Source organism: Maniola jurtina, chromosome 24 (genome assembly GCF_905333055.1).
Source record: "Maniola jurtina chromosome 24, ilManJurt1.1, whole genome shotgun sequence".
Classification (NCBI taxonomy): domain Eukaryota; kingdom Metazoa; phylum Arthropoda; class Insecta; order Lepidoptera; family Nymphalidae; genus Maniola; species Maniola jurtina.
In genome coordinates, this window is record NC_060052.1 from 9,036,012 (window position 1) to 9,051,358 (window position 15,347).

The 15,347-nt window shown below is 36.6% G+C and overlaps 1 protein-coding gene across 3 annotated transcripts in view; it reads right to left on the minus strand.

The window, feature by feature from the left end:
* Positions 1-15,347, minus strand: part of LOC123877712 (complexin) — a 297,397-nt gene that overhangs the window by 62,060 nt on the left and 219,990 nt on the right. The window contains exon 1 of one of the 3 annotated variants that reach the window (XM_045924568.1): positions 2,614-2,873. The exons of the other annotated variants lie outside the window; for them this stretch is intronic. Coding sequence (XP_045780524.1) covers positions 2,614-2,626 — 13 coding nt within the window. The 5' untranslated portion in view covers positions 2,627-2,873. Of the gene's footprint in view, positions 1-2,613; positions 2,874-15,347 lie in introns of those variants that run through there. 3 annotated transcript variants of the gene reach the window in all.

The following is a 15,347-nucleotide window of genomic DNA, read 5'->3' on the forward strand; positions in this document are numbered from 1 at the left end:
ATGCCAAAGCAATTACTTTAATTACACCAACACATTATATTTTAAAGGCAATTTTAACCTTTAAATGTATGCTAGTAAAGGTTATACTCCCGTATCAGTATAAAGCACATTGCGTACCGCATACTCTGGAGGTCGACCCTTCTGGCACGAAGCCAAGTAGGGTATATGCCTCCGTATACATGCCCTGGTTGTAGGCCAACCCTGGTACGTTAAATGAAGTAGGTCTTTATTTAACACACTAAAAATGTCTGCTTTTCAAATAAAGCTCGAATTTTTCGCCGTTTTTTTGAGTCCTGCATTTTTAGGGTTCTGTACCTCAAAAGGAAAAACGCAACCCTTATAGGATCACTTTGTCACACAAACACACACACACTTTCACAGGTGTAGTGGGAAGCGATGTGGTCCTATAAATGGAAGGGCCTGGGTTCGATTCTCGGTGAAAAATCCTCAGTGTGATAATATATTTACAAAATGTCGTATCCTGCGAATAACGACACTGTTATAAAAGGCCAAACCAGTATTTTAAGCTGTGCGTTGATTGATCAGTCAGTCAGTCAGTCAGCTTTTCCTTTTATCTATACAAATTTTCTTACATTTAATCATAATTGAAATACTGAGAATTGAAATAAAAAATTGCGAGAATTCGTGAAGAAAATTTTTGCAACTTGGCTAAGGCCGAAGATCTGAATTCTATGAATGTTTCATACACTTCGTTTTGTTATAGTGATTTCAAAAACAAGAAGTTGCCAAGTCTTGAAATGGTTTGTAAAAAGTCCAAAGAATGTTGGTTTTACTGTTGTGCATTTACATAAAGGAAATACTTGTAACCGGAACTGACTAATGAGTAATTCTTTTGCCTCACAAATTAACTATATAAGAAAGAAAGAATCGCATAGTTTAATCAAAAATAAACACTTTAACAAGCTATGTTAAAAGTTAAAAACCACGGCTGCCCTGCCGAAAACTTAAAACCAAGAACCTAGAACTAATTTAACACAAAATAACTAGAACAAATACATTTGCAATGAATTTGAATTGGATTTTTAAAGTTGGGTACATCAAAAGGAAAAAAGAAACCCTTATAGAATCACTTCGATGTCTTCGTTTGTATGTCATGTCTGTCAAAAAAACCTATAAGGTACTATAGAAGCAGGCGTTGTTTTGCGGATTTCCATGATATACAAGGAACCAAAAGCTTAATTTGCTATAATCCGCCAAACCAAAGAAATCTGTATGGTACGCAGCACCACGCAAATCCCAACACCACTCGACGCGCGTTTCGCCCCGACACCGGAGCATCCTCAGGAGATGTAGACCTTACAAGGTCTGTACTGTGTTACGGTGTATGTCGTGGCGAAACGCGCTTCTATAGCAAATTAAACTTTTGGTTCCTTGTATATCTATAAGGTACTTCCAGTTGCCCAAGAATTGTAAAAGGCAGGTAGGTAGGTCTTATAGCACAAGAAAAATCCGAAAATCGTGAATTTGTGGTCAGATCACAAAAAAAATATTTAAAATGTGTTCACGACCATAATTAGTTTACTAAATCACACATAGATGACACTGCCCGTCATTAACTTGCAGTGTTGCAGATAAAAGTGTTTATATATCTTGTACCATGGTACGGAATCCTTCGTATGCAAGTATGACTCGCACTTGACTAGTTTTTTATTAGCTAGTGTCACTTGGGATTGTATAAGGATTGTAACGATAGCCTATACATCCAAATCTGTTCAGGCGTTTGGAAGTTATGGTGGAATAAAGAAATGCATACATGTATGCATGCATGCATGTATGCATGTATGTATGTATGCATGCATGTATGAATTCTGTAAACAGTACACTCTTTTGTTTTTGGGTAGTCGTATAAAGATTTAAAGTGCTTTAAAAAGTACCGATTAAAAATGAAATTGTAATGTTCTCTTTGAATTAAAAGTGTTGCAAACAAATGGTTTTGATTAAAAATTCATGTTTCATTATAAATTAAATTTCAAAACCACAAATATCAGTTCGATTGATTTGCGGGCCCGAATAATTTGATTTGATTAATTTCTTGTAATATTCCCGGAATATATAATCAGATGGTAATTTGGTTTTGATGTTGAAACCGAAAATTAGGTATCGAATTTAATTTAACTTGAAAGCCTGATGCTAAAACCGATTATGCTTATTTAAAATACGGATTTGTTATAATAACTTTCTTCAAAGGTAAGAAAAGATGTCGAATTAATCGTAAAATCCAAGTTTAAGTTTAAATTAGAGGCTCGATGCAAAAAGTTTATAAGTCAGAAATCCTTAAATGTCAGTTTGTGTAAAAGGTTGAACCGACTTTTCGCATTAGAAACGTGAAATGGGCACAAAAGACAATGATTTTTACACAACGTATCTTTTTTTATAATCAATACTTAAGTTTTAAAATGTATGCAAGGATAGGTGCTTTAGGCTTGCATTGCCATTTTTAAAATGACAAAAATGAACTTTTTGCATTGGAGCCTACATTTTAAAGTAGATAGCTTCAAGTTATTTAAATGTGAAGTAAAATTCAAGTTTAAAGTTTAAAGTTTAAACTGAAACTATGAACTAATGACACGAAAGAAAAAGAATTTGACTCACCTATGAAGTTCATCTTGAATTCACTTTCGCGAAAATTGACTACGACCCTAAACTAGCAAACTGCCATAACAAAGCGTCGATATAAAAAATACTATCTTTATCTTAAACGGTTATCTATCTTTAATTAATTGAGCACCAATTTTTTCTATACAGAATACATGATACGTATCGTTAAACTAGTACTAGGATAGCAGAAAGGAGTAGGAAGTTGTTCGAGAAATTACATCGTGGACACGACACGACCCTCCGTCGCGGGTGGCGGCAGGCCAATGCTGGATATTCCGCTACGGATCCCTATTTATGCGGGAAACTAACACAGGCGCATTGGTTCTCACACCCCTCACCCACACAGCGGCGCTTAAGTGGGTGCAAAAGGAAATGGAGGAGCTATTGTCAATCTGTAATGGGGAAGGAAAGTTGGTTCCCGTCAATTTGTGTCTATAATGATTGTAATTGCCGATATTCGCTCTGCGCCACAAGTATAAACGCGAATCTCTCGGGCCTCTACGAAGCCGTGGTACCTAATTTGGACCCTTTATCTTTATTATCTGTATTTTAACGAAAATAATGTTGAATTCAGTGGAAAATGTAGTACTCAGTAAAATAAATCGAAAAGTTGCTCGTCAAAAAAAAATCCGATAAAAAATACCGACGCATTGCGAAATTTCTTTTGTTTTTTTTGTCCTGGTAATTTTTCAGTAGACTAACGAAAAAAGGGTTCACAAATAGCTTTTTAAAAACCTATTCGTCGATCGCCAATACAAAATGGTTCTATAAATAAAAGAGTAAGTAAGAAAAATCGGTTGTATATTTTATTTCCCCATCACACACACACACACAGGCAGCGGCCGGCCGTTTTGCGCATGTGTGACGTAAGAACAAAGGGGTCGCCGACAGGGGGCGTGGCTTGGTGTATGTGTGAGTGCGTTAAATCTTTTATAGGTCGATGCATTAAGTAATTTAGTATTATGGCTTGCATTTGACACAGGGAATATACGCGTTCTCTGTACCTACTTGCGTTTACTTTAAACTGCTTTGACGCGTAAATTACAATGGCTCTTGGACATATTGGTCCAGTGATTTCTGCGACTACTCGATAACCAAAGTTTTCTCATAGAGTCTTCTGCTTAGGTGACTACCTGTACAACAAATGCAATATACAAATCTCAGTATACTCTCTCCCTGAGTTTCATGTACAAAGTATGTTGGTATGCGGTTACAAACTAAACTAAGTAGGTAGGTACATTGTAACAGATAATCTGATAACAGTATTACGGCAGACCTCACGCACTCACACACACAAACAAACACACCCAAGCATACACAACATATACACAAACACACACACACGCATACTATAAATGCGAAATTAATAATTAAGTCTGTCTGTCTGCTATCCTTTCAAGGCCCATCTGTTTACCCAATTTCGACGTTTGATATAAAGATAGGCTGCATCTCGAAAACGACCATTGGTCAATTTTTGCCCCTGAAAATGCTTCTTTTTGCCCTTGAAATTCCCAGTTTGTGCCCCTAAAAATCAAAGAATTACAAAAAGATTTTTAAAAATTTAAATCCAAGTAGTGTAGAGTAGAGCATCATCTAGTCTTTTTTTCTCTCTCTCATCTGGCTTTACAAAGATTATCCAATGTCAAGTTTGTAGTTGTTTGTAACAAGTTAGTTGAACTATACAAGTATGGACCCCGTCTGTGCCGGCGCTCGCCGACATAAGTACGGCACCCCCTTAGAGCGCTTTTCAGTCAGTTTTAACAAAAAAAACACTCCAAAAAGGCAGAGCACGCCTGCCAGCCAACACCAACACAGACGAAGTCCTCATCTAGTTTAATGTATGAAGAAAAACTGTCAAAACGTAAAATTTGTTCTTCAATTAAAACATATTTGATGATCGAAAAATTAGCGCTAATTGTACGAAAATATTTAACAACTGAAGCTTAAAAAAACATTTCGTTTTAAGTTAAAAAAGTATACGAATGTCAATTAATGTAAGTCCTTATTAAAAGAAGACAATAAATTACTATGTAATACTAATAAAGGAGAAATTCCATTGCAGATTAAAGAGTTGTCGGTATAATGGGGTGGCGATGTTTAATATAATATTCAAATTGAGCAAACATCGGGGCATAGCTGAGCGTGCGGCATGCTAATATCCGCTCAGATGAGTCAAGCGTGAGTCCAACTTGCAGCTTCATTTGAAGACAAATAAGCCGCCATGACTCAGTGGTTAATTGATTTTTACTATGTGACGACTAGGGTTTGTATAGAAATCTGACTACTTTGTCTTTAAAAATATTTGCTTTTTTTCGGTTTTCGTAACTTATAACAACGTGATATCTTCTTCATTTATATGTATTATAGAAGCAGGGGTTGTTTTGCAGAAGTCCATGATATACAATGAACCAAAAGCTTAATTTGCTATAATCCGCCAAACCAACGAAATCTGTATGGTACGCAGCACCACACAAATTCCAATAATCCAATAATTCTTTAAAAGACCTTACAATAATTCTTTGCAATTAGACATTGTAAGGTCTACATCTCCTGAGGATGCTCCGGTGTCGTGGCGAAACGCGCGTCTCGGGTGTTGGAATTTGTGTGGTGCTGCGTACCATACAGATTTCGTTGGTTTGGCGGATTATAGCAAACTAAACTTTTGGTTCATTGTATATCTCTTTCATTCTTTATAGTCGTATTCTTCATTGCCGAGGGTCTGACTCCTCTTTCCATTAATGATAACAAAATGTTAGAAATTCTCTTGCGATAGTAAATGCGATGGGTTTCTAGATCTTTTCGCGTACAATTCGTTTAAGAGAACGAGATTACAACTCTGCTGAGAGCCGCTGAATTCATGCAATACAAGACCGATAAGTGTAGAAGTAGATAAACTGTAGATGCACGCCTAATTCAATGGTAATTTATTATAAATAGTTTTTTGCACGCCATTCTCGTATGTTGCATATTTTGACACTCTTTTGAAACATATTTAAACCTATTGAATAGCTTCCCGTTGACCTAGAATCATGAAAGGTAAGAAGTATGAATGAGAGTTACCTATATCACGTAAAACGAAACTTTTTTTTGTGCATTTGCAGTTGGAGATAATTTAAGCAAGAAATCAATAATTTTACACAAATCCTTTCAAAGTACGGAACCCACGGTGCGTGAATTTGACTTGCTGGCTATGCTAGGCTGGTTTTTTTTTAACTAGAAAAGGTAATTCCAAGACAATATTTTATTATTATTGTTTCAAGCTAAGGTTTGTTCGTAGCTCGAGCTACGTCATTGCTACGCCGTAGCAGTAACGTAGAAGCGTCGCAATATTGAAGTTATAAGCGTGATTATTTAATAATGGCATTGTTTAGAGTTGAAAGAAGGGAAATGAAGGATTTTTCCCATAACAACTTAGGACTCGGCGGCGATCTCACTTGGTGGTAAGTGACGATGCGCTCTAAGATGAATTCGGGCTAACTTTAACTTTAAACACAAGATTAAATGCAATTTATCTTGCATCTTTCTTCGAATTCATAGAACAAAATGAAGCCATCTTAAATCAAAACTTTCCATAAATCAAAACCTAATTATATGAGCAATTTGTTGTTACCTTAAACTTCTCGTATTTCTGTTATGTTTACCTGAAAAAAGACCAATTTTATTAGTATTTGTTACTTGTGTTGTAAATTTTTAATTTACACTTGTAATAGTAGTATAGATTAGATGGGAATGTTGATGCTGAAGGAGTATTCATGGAGCAAGAAATCGCCAGGAGCGCCGCCAGTTCATACATGTGTAAGGCCGGTATACTGACTCGTAACAGAGATGGCATCCACATAAACGGGCCGGCGATAAAGGCACTCGCCGCTTATTTCATTTACAATTCATTTGATGTGCTTAGCGAGGGGCTGTGATGGACGCCAGGGTTGAACGGCGCGGTCTTTTATTTTATCAAAACCAAATATACAGGGTCATATAAAAAATATCAGAAAGCTCTCGGCACGTAATTGTTATCATTAAAACTAACAACTTTTGCTCTGCGACTTTTTTTTAACCTCGCTATTTTGTGAAATTCCAAATCACACTTATACTAATATTATAAAGGAGAAAGTTTGTATGTGTGTGTGTGTATGTTTGTTACTCCTTCACGCAAAAACTACTGGACGGATTGGGCTGAAATTTAGAATGGATATAGATTATACCCTGGATTAGCACATAGACTACTTTTTATCCCGGAAAATCAAAGAGTTCCCACGGGAATTTTAAAAAACCTACATCCACGCGAACGAAGTCGCGGGCATCAGCTAGTATTCAATATTTTACATAGGTTTGTCATTTTTCAAATTATATGAAAATTGGTATTTTGGCTCTCGGGCTTAAATGACGAAGTATGTTTTTGGATTTTTGGAATTTCAACCCCCTCGAAATTTTTCAAAAATTCGACAGTAGTGAACTCAGTCAAGTGCCAACCCTACTCTCGCCAGCATAAGGTTACGGAACAAGCGGTTTTGGTAAATACGTTTTCTTATTCCTCCCCTCCACCCGTGACTTCCCCCACCCCCCCTTCACCACACGTTCGCCATGATAAGTGTTAATGGTTTGTTTGGGTTTCTAATTAGAATAACTCGGCAGATTTTTTCGCAATTCACCCCCTTGGGTAAGGGGTAAGTTTTGGAATGCTTTGTTTGATATAAATTATATCTATAGGGTTGGTGTATCATTGAGTTATAAAATCAAAGAAAAATAGGGCCACTTTAAGGCGCAGGTAGCGTCAAATGTACTAACATTTGACGCCTGCCAGCGACGTCGATGCCTCGGCGTTTTATTAGAAGTTCCCTAAGGCCTCATTTACACGAGAGCTTTTTTAACGTAGTTTCCCAAGTATCTGTTCACACGAAAAAAAGCGTTGATGTGTGAACAGATACTTGGGAATACCTTTGTTTTATTTAGACGCCTTTTGATGGACGTTAAAAAAGCTCTCGTGCTGTCGCAAACTTTTACGAAGTTTTAACCACTAATCTATCACTGTGTTTTTGTATGTATAATATAAACCTTTGATTCTGTTTCCATCTAGTTTCTTCCAGTTTTTATATTTCAGTCGTAGGTTTTAAAAACGATAAATACAGCTAAATCTACCCACAGACAAAAGAAAAACAAAGACAAAATGCAATTTCCCGCTAATAGAAATGCATTCTAGTGCAAATATCTTGAAAAGACGCGCCATCTTGAATTAGCGTACATTCAGACCTATCACCCGAGAGCCCACTTGTCGGTCAGCTCCTGCTGCAAGTGACAAGCTCAAGCGATTAAATTCAAATTACAATAGAAAAAATAAAAAAAAACTTATAAAAACTAACATCCGTTATGTGTTTTTTTTATTATTTTAAACAACAGATTTTAATCAAAAGCGTAAAACACATATACATATATTGTATATTATGTTTTTAAACAGCTATCCTGTTTATAATTTTTTTATGAAATATACCAACAGGGAAAATAAAAAAATATGTTGTTTACCCCGGACATCAATCTAAAAAATATTTAAAAGTTATTTTTGCTAAACAATTTTGTAATTATATTTTTATACATAATCATGATTGTAAATAATTTAATTATAATATGATGTTCAAATGCACTGAACGCTAAAAGGCGCACCATCTTAAATTACATTCAAGCTGTGAGTAAATCGCCGTATTGCCTCAAGTGGCCATGGCTTCGGTCACTTTCATACCCAACTCATAAGCGACAGCAGGTCAACTTTTTAATTAAATTTTTGCTTTTTTACTAGATGATGCCTGCAACTTCGTCTGTGTGAATTTTGTGAAAATTCCGTGCCTTGAAATGGGTGGTGCTGCAATTTATTCGAAAGTAGGTTCTTCAGTTAAACTATTCAAATTCAAATTCAAATTATTTTTATTCAATTAAACTTTTACAAGTGCTTTTGAATCGTCAAAATAATCTACCACTGGTTCGGAATGCTGTTCCTACCGAGAAGAACCAGCAAGAAACTCGGCGGTTGCTCTTTTCAAATGTACAATTTACAATAATATGCCATACTGTATACAAGCAATTGCAGCGCCGTATATTGCTGGAGCGAATCAAATCCAAGCTTTTTTGTCATTTACATAATCTTCGATTGTATAATAAGCTTTTTCCAGGAGCATACTTTTAATAGATTTTTTAAACTTGTGTAAAGGCAAGTCTAAAATTGATTGTGGAATTTTATTATAAAATATTACACTCATTCCCACAAACGATTTTCCCACTTTCCTGAGGCGGAGCGTAGGATATGCGAGCCTATTACGGTTTCTAGTTTGCCGGTCGTGGAAATCACCGATTTTTTTGTAACTATGAATGTTTTGTCGTACAAAAATTATATTAGCGTAAATATATTGAGAAGCTACTGTAAGAATACCTATTTCCTTAAATTTCTCTCGTAGGGAATCGCGCGGTTTTAAATTATAGATTGCGCGTATTGCCCTTTTTTGTAATACGAAAATTTTTCCAATATCTGCCGCTTTACCCCATAGTAAGATTCCGTAAGACATAATACTGTGAAAATAGGCAAAATATACAATTTTTGCAGTTTCCACATCAGTTATCTGTCGAATCTTTCTAACAGCGTAAGCAGCAGAGCTGAGTTTACCAGCAAGTGTTGATATATGGGCGTTCCATTGAAGCTTTGCATCTAAAGTTATCCCTAGGAACACAGTAGTTTCTTCTACTTTCAACATATCATTATTTACCATTAAATTAAAATCATTTGCCGTCTTAGTATTGGGCAATGCGAATTCGACACACTTAGTTTTCTTTGCATTTAAAAGCAAATTATTAACAGTAAACCAATGAGTAACCTGCGATATGGTTCTATTTACATCGTCAAAATTATTATAATTTCTATCGACTTTAAAAATCAAAGACGTATCATCAGCAAATAGTACAATATCGCAATCATTTTGGACGAAATATGGTAAATCGTTTATATATACCAAAAACATGAAGGGACCTAAGATAGAGCCTTGTGGAACACCCATTAGTGAGGCTGATCCGGATGACTTCACATCATTTACACATACAGTTTGTATACGATCACTGAGGTAGGACGCAATGAGACTAAGCGCAGAGTCTTTGATTCCATAGTGGTTCAATTTAGCCAAGAGAGTCTCATGCGCAACGCAATCGAATGCTTTAGACAAATCACAGAAAATTCCAATAGCATTCTGTGAGTTCTCCCATGCATCGAATATATGCTTTAAAAGCATTGCGCCCGCATCGATTGTTGATCGACCTTTAGTAAAACCATACTGCTCCGAATGAAGTAATTTATTCAGATTAAAGTGCTGGAGCAGTTGGTTGAGCATAATTTTTTCAAATATCTTGCTAAAAGTCGGTAAAATTGAAATTGGCCTGTAATTATTTGGGTCAGTTTTACTACCCGATTTAAAAAGAGGAATTAATTTACTGTATTTCATAAGATCTGGAAAGGATCCTGAATCTACGGACTCATTAAAGATTAGAGCAAGATATGGAGCAACAATATCAATAATATTGCTGATTACTTTTACTGAAATTCCCCATAGGTCTCCGGTTTTTTTGTACTGTAGCGATTTGAATACTTTAACAATATCATATGGGGTAACGTGTTCAAATTTAAATAATACACTGCACTCAGAAACATTGCTCCTTAGAAGAGTGTAGGCTTCCGTTGGCGACGAGTTAAGGGAACTGGTAGTGGTAACTGCTGGAATGCTTCGAAAAAAGTCCTCAAATACGTTTGCTATTTCTAAGTCGGAGTCAGTAATATGGTTGTTAATTTTAAGTTCCAATTTATTATTTTCCACTTTACGTGGAACTACTATTATATTACTATAAACCATTAGTACAAACTTCGAAACCAACTCTGAGCTGGTTTATAATAAGAAAATCAGCTTTTTTTGTATCTGGGAAGTAAGAACTACGCTACTATAGCATAAATAAGCACAAATAAATCGCGTACGCTTCTATTTTGAGCCACGCGCAGTTCTATCTGAGAAGTTTCCCAGTTAATTCATTGACAGTGCCCACTGAAAGCCTTCGCTGGTGTATTTGTTAAGCGCGTTTGGATCAGTTACAGACGTCCAGTTTAATCATATAGACAAACAGACCTACTTTCTTTTTCTATATATTTTCTATACCTAAACACTTTCCTGGAAGACTCATCTTTTTAGGGTTCCATACCTCAAAAGGAAAAAAAGGAACCTTTATAGGATCACTTCGTTGTCTGTCCGTCTATCGTATCTGACAAGAAAACCTATAGGGAACTTCCCGTTGACGAAATCTGGCAAGAATCATGAAATTTGGCAAGTATCTTACTTTGAAAATTGAAAATACATACTGAACACATTTTGTTTTTGGGATGTAACCACAAATTCACGGTTTCCGGATTTTTCCTTGACTTGTGCTATAAGACTTACCTGCCTTTAATGCTCTAGGTTAACGGGAAGTACCCTTATAGGTTTTCTTCACAGACACGTCGGACAGTCAGACAAACGGACAGACAAGTGAGCCTATAAGGGTCCCTTTTTTCATTTTGAGGAACCCTAAAAATACGCTACTTTAGGTTTAAAGCGTTAATTTTTCAAAAAGAACAAAGTTCACTTATAAGAGAACAATCTATACTAATATTATAAAGAGGAAACCTTTGTATTTTTGTATGTTTGTATTGAATAGGCTCAAAAACTACTGGACCGATTTCAAAATTTCTTTTACCATTACTTAGAGGGATTCTTCCGAATCCGTATAGGCTATATTTTATCCCGGAAAATAGATAGGATTTTTCGTGGTAGTGAAAATTGTGGAGTAAGGCGTCGAAAAAACTGCCGTACGTTAACGATTCTCGCGAACGCTGCCTAAATGGTTAGAGATGTATGGTTGACTTTTATAGAAAAGTTGTAGAACTCAATAATGCCTACAAAAAAGTCCGCGATAGTATAAACCAAACATTTATATTTTAGCCATTATTACCACTTTTCCATAGAACACCCGTGCGAAGCCGGGGCGAGTCGCTAGTTTTAAATATAAGTATAGAAAAAACATAATCTTTAAAGTTCTTTGTCTTTTCAATCATTGATACTTAAAATCCGCGAACTTTTCTCCTCAAATAGAATGAAGCAGAACTGTGAGGCATATCCGCCAACATCCGCGCCCGCTGCGGATAAATCACGGTTATAGTTCCCAAATATCCGCACTTTCGTCAGCTTCCTATTGAATTTATGGAACTCGAGCGATCCGATTGGATTGTGGAACTATACCCATTTTTCTTTATTACCGGTTTTTCTGTTTGTGCCATTATTGGACTAATCTTTGTTTTTCACCCGACTGCGGCAAAGCCAAAAGGAAGGGTTATGATTTTAGCAGCTTATGTGTGTGTGTATGTTTGTGTCCAGATTTTGTGTGTTCCACCGTAGCACCTAAACTACTGGGCCGATTTTGATGAATGAGGTGTCAATCGATTCGTCGTAAAGGTCCGGGGGACATAAGCTATATTTTATACGAAAAATGAACCTAACGGATATTACATGAAAAAAGTGGGGGTCTCCAAAATTTTTTTTCGCTATTGTATCGAGTGGGGTGTCAATGAAAGAGGAGAAAATTCTGAGTTATATTAATGAGGGGAAAATATACAAGAAGTTACAAGAATTCTTATAGATTTGCCCAGGACGTCAAAATAGACCCTTGGATGCCGGTAACACGCTAAAACCAAAACTGAGAAAGAAAGAAGGGGTAGGGTATAGGGTAGTTTTTATCTTGAAAAAATTAGGGACTCTTAGGGGTCAAACTTTTTATTTATTGACTTTACTCCATAACTCTGTGAACCGATTTTCACAATACTTTTTTCTTTACAAAGGTTGTAGTTTCAGGTTGGTACCATGTATGTTTGGTGAAGATTTGATAAACAGTTTCGGAAGTAGAGGATGGAACTCCTCAGCGGGTAACACCAAATCGATCGCGATCAGTATAATAGCTTAGTAGAAAGTAGACTCTTAGCCATACTACATAGCATATACATTTTCATCCCATATTAGTTCCAAGTTCGATTCCAGTAAAAAAAATTGGTGCGCGTCTAAATTTACCTAAATGGACATCCATACTGCAATTAATTTGTACATTTTTATAGTCATAACTGTATGGCAGTTATTGCAAATAAATATAAAAATTTAAAAATCTCTGTGCAATTCAATACGGGTTTCATTGTTTTAAGAACATTTCACGAGGAATGCTTAAGGGTTGGTAGATTCTATAGGTATAACGCATTCATACGTATATTCTGTCTATGGAATAGATAGGCTTCTCGTGCGAAGCCGGGGTGGGTCAACTAGTAACAGAATAATAGATTTAACAGGGGTCTCGCCGTCACTTAGTCCATACAATCGTAGTTCCAATTTCATTTGAATACTAAGCAACCAAAGTCCATGAAATTTTGCAGACATATTCTAGAAACTAATATCTGTGCCTATGGTGTTTTAGAATTTTCTAAAAATATGTAATTTTAAAATTACAGGGGCTCAAAGATTTGTATGTGAATATTTAAGACCGCGTAACTTTGAAACCGAATATTTTAGAAAAATCTAAAACACCACAGACACAGATATTAGTTTCTAGAATATGTCTGCAAAATTTCATGGACCTTGGTTGCTTAATATTCAAATGAAATTGGAACTACGATTGTATGAAGCGAATGACGGAGAGAGCCCTGTTAAGGAAGCAGTAAGTAAGCACTAATCAAATTCATCATGTGTATACCTATACCTATAGGAAATGCATTACCAAAAAGCAGGAAATCGAATCATCGAATGTACATTTACATCGACAGTCGATTTCTCTACCTTGAGTGATGCGCCTCGTGTCGGCGTTGAGGCTGATTTATGCCGAGGCGGACGAGGCGAGGCAGCCTCGAGGCGATCGTGATTTAGGGCCGAATTGATTATGCTGATACCGCTAGTACCGGTTGCATTTGAAAAATTGCCCACATTCAGACTAGTTTCGCAAAACATTCAATCTGATTCAGACAAAGGTATGTTTTTAAATTGCTAAACATAATGATATGCTGGGAGAAGCATTGATCCACTTACTTTAAAAGTGAGTAGGTAACTTATAGGTAATGTAAGCCATCATGATCGACCCATCGCCGGGTCACTACAGAGCACGGGCGAGAAGGGTTTTGGCCGTAATCTACCACGCTGGCCAAGTGCGGATGGCCATACACTTCTTTAGAATATTATAAAGAACTCAGGCATGCAGGTTTCCTCACGGCGATGTTTTCCTTCACCATTGTTTTGAGGTGAACGACATTAGATATTTGAGTTATTAATTAGGTGTGTGCTATTAGGGCAATGATAATCCTGAAACAAGCTTCAAACCTTCAGTTTAAGCCAGTCATGGTTATGTTGAGCATCGTTAAGCATTCGTGCCATATTCTGTTCAATACGCAGGAAGACAATATATTTGCTTGTTGGTCCAATCCTCATCACACTAATATTATAAAGGCGTAAGTTTGTGTGTATGTGTGTGTGTGAATGTTTGTTACTCCTTCACGCAAAAACTACTTGACGGATTTGGCTGAAATTTGGAATGGAGATAGGTAATATCCTGAATTAGCACAAAGGCTACTTTTTATCCCGGAAAATCAAAGAGTTCCCACGGGATTTTGAAAAACGAAAATCCACGCGGACGAAGTCGCGGGCATCAGCTAGTTAATATTATAATAGGACTAGCTGTGCCCCGCGGTGTTACTCGCGGTGGATAAGTTTGCAAATTCCGCGGGGACTATGCAATTTTATGGGATAAAAGGTAGCCTATGTGTTAATACAGGATGTAATCTATGTCCATTCCAAATTTCAGCCAAATCGGTTCATTAACTGTGGCGTAAAGCGGCGTTAAAGGCCGGCAATGAATTGGCGGTTCCTCTGGTGCTGCTTTTCATAGGCGGTGATAGTCACTTAACATCCGGTGACCTGCCTGCTCGTTTGTTCGCTATTTTTACAAAAAAAAAGTATATTGAAGGTATGTACCTTATGTTATTTATATGCGGTTCCTCTCAACACATTTTCTGACCATAACTCGTTCTCATAATTAATGGTGTTCCCGTCATGCCTTGATTGAGTGACTCGCGCCAAATCACCGCCCGAATATTGTATGTTAGATACATGTATACACATACAGCACGATCATTAAGGGGTCGGCTAAGTGTATGTTATCTTAAGCCCTTATACATAAAATTAGTTATATTATAAAAATTTGGAAGTGTTTGTTTGTTTATTAGTGTATCCTTTCCACACCACAACGCAGCAACGCGATGGATCGATGTGATTTTAACCCCCGACCCAAAAAGAGGGGTGTTATAAGTTTGACGTGTGTATCTGTCTGTAGCATCGTAGCTCCTAAACTAATGAACTGATTTTAATTTAGTCTGTTTTTAACCCCCGACCCAAAAAGAGGGGTGTTATAAGTTTGACGTGTGTATCTGTGTATCTGTGTATCTGTGTGTCTGTGTATCTGTGTATCTGTGTATCTGTGTATCTGTGTATCTGTCTGTGGCATCGTAGCGTCTAAACGAATGAACCGATTTTAATTTACTTTTTTTTGTTTGAAAGGTGGCTTGATCGAGAGTGTTCTTAGCTATAATCCAAAAAAATTGGTGCAGCCGTTTAAGAGTTATCAGCTCTTTTCTAGTTTTCTTGTAGAAAAGA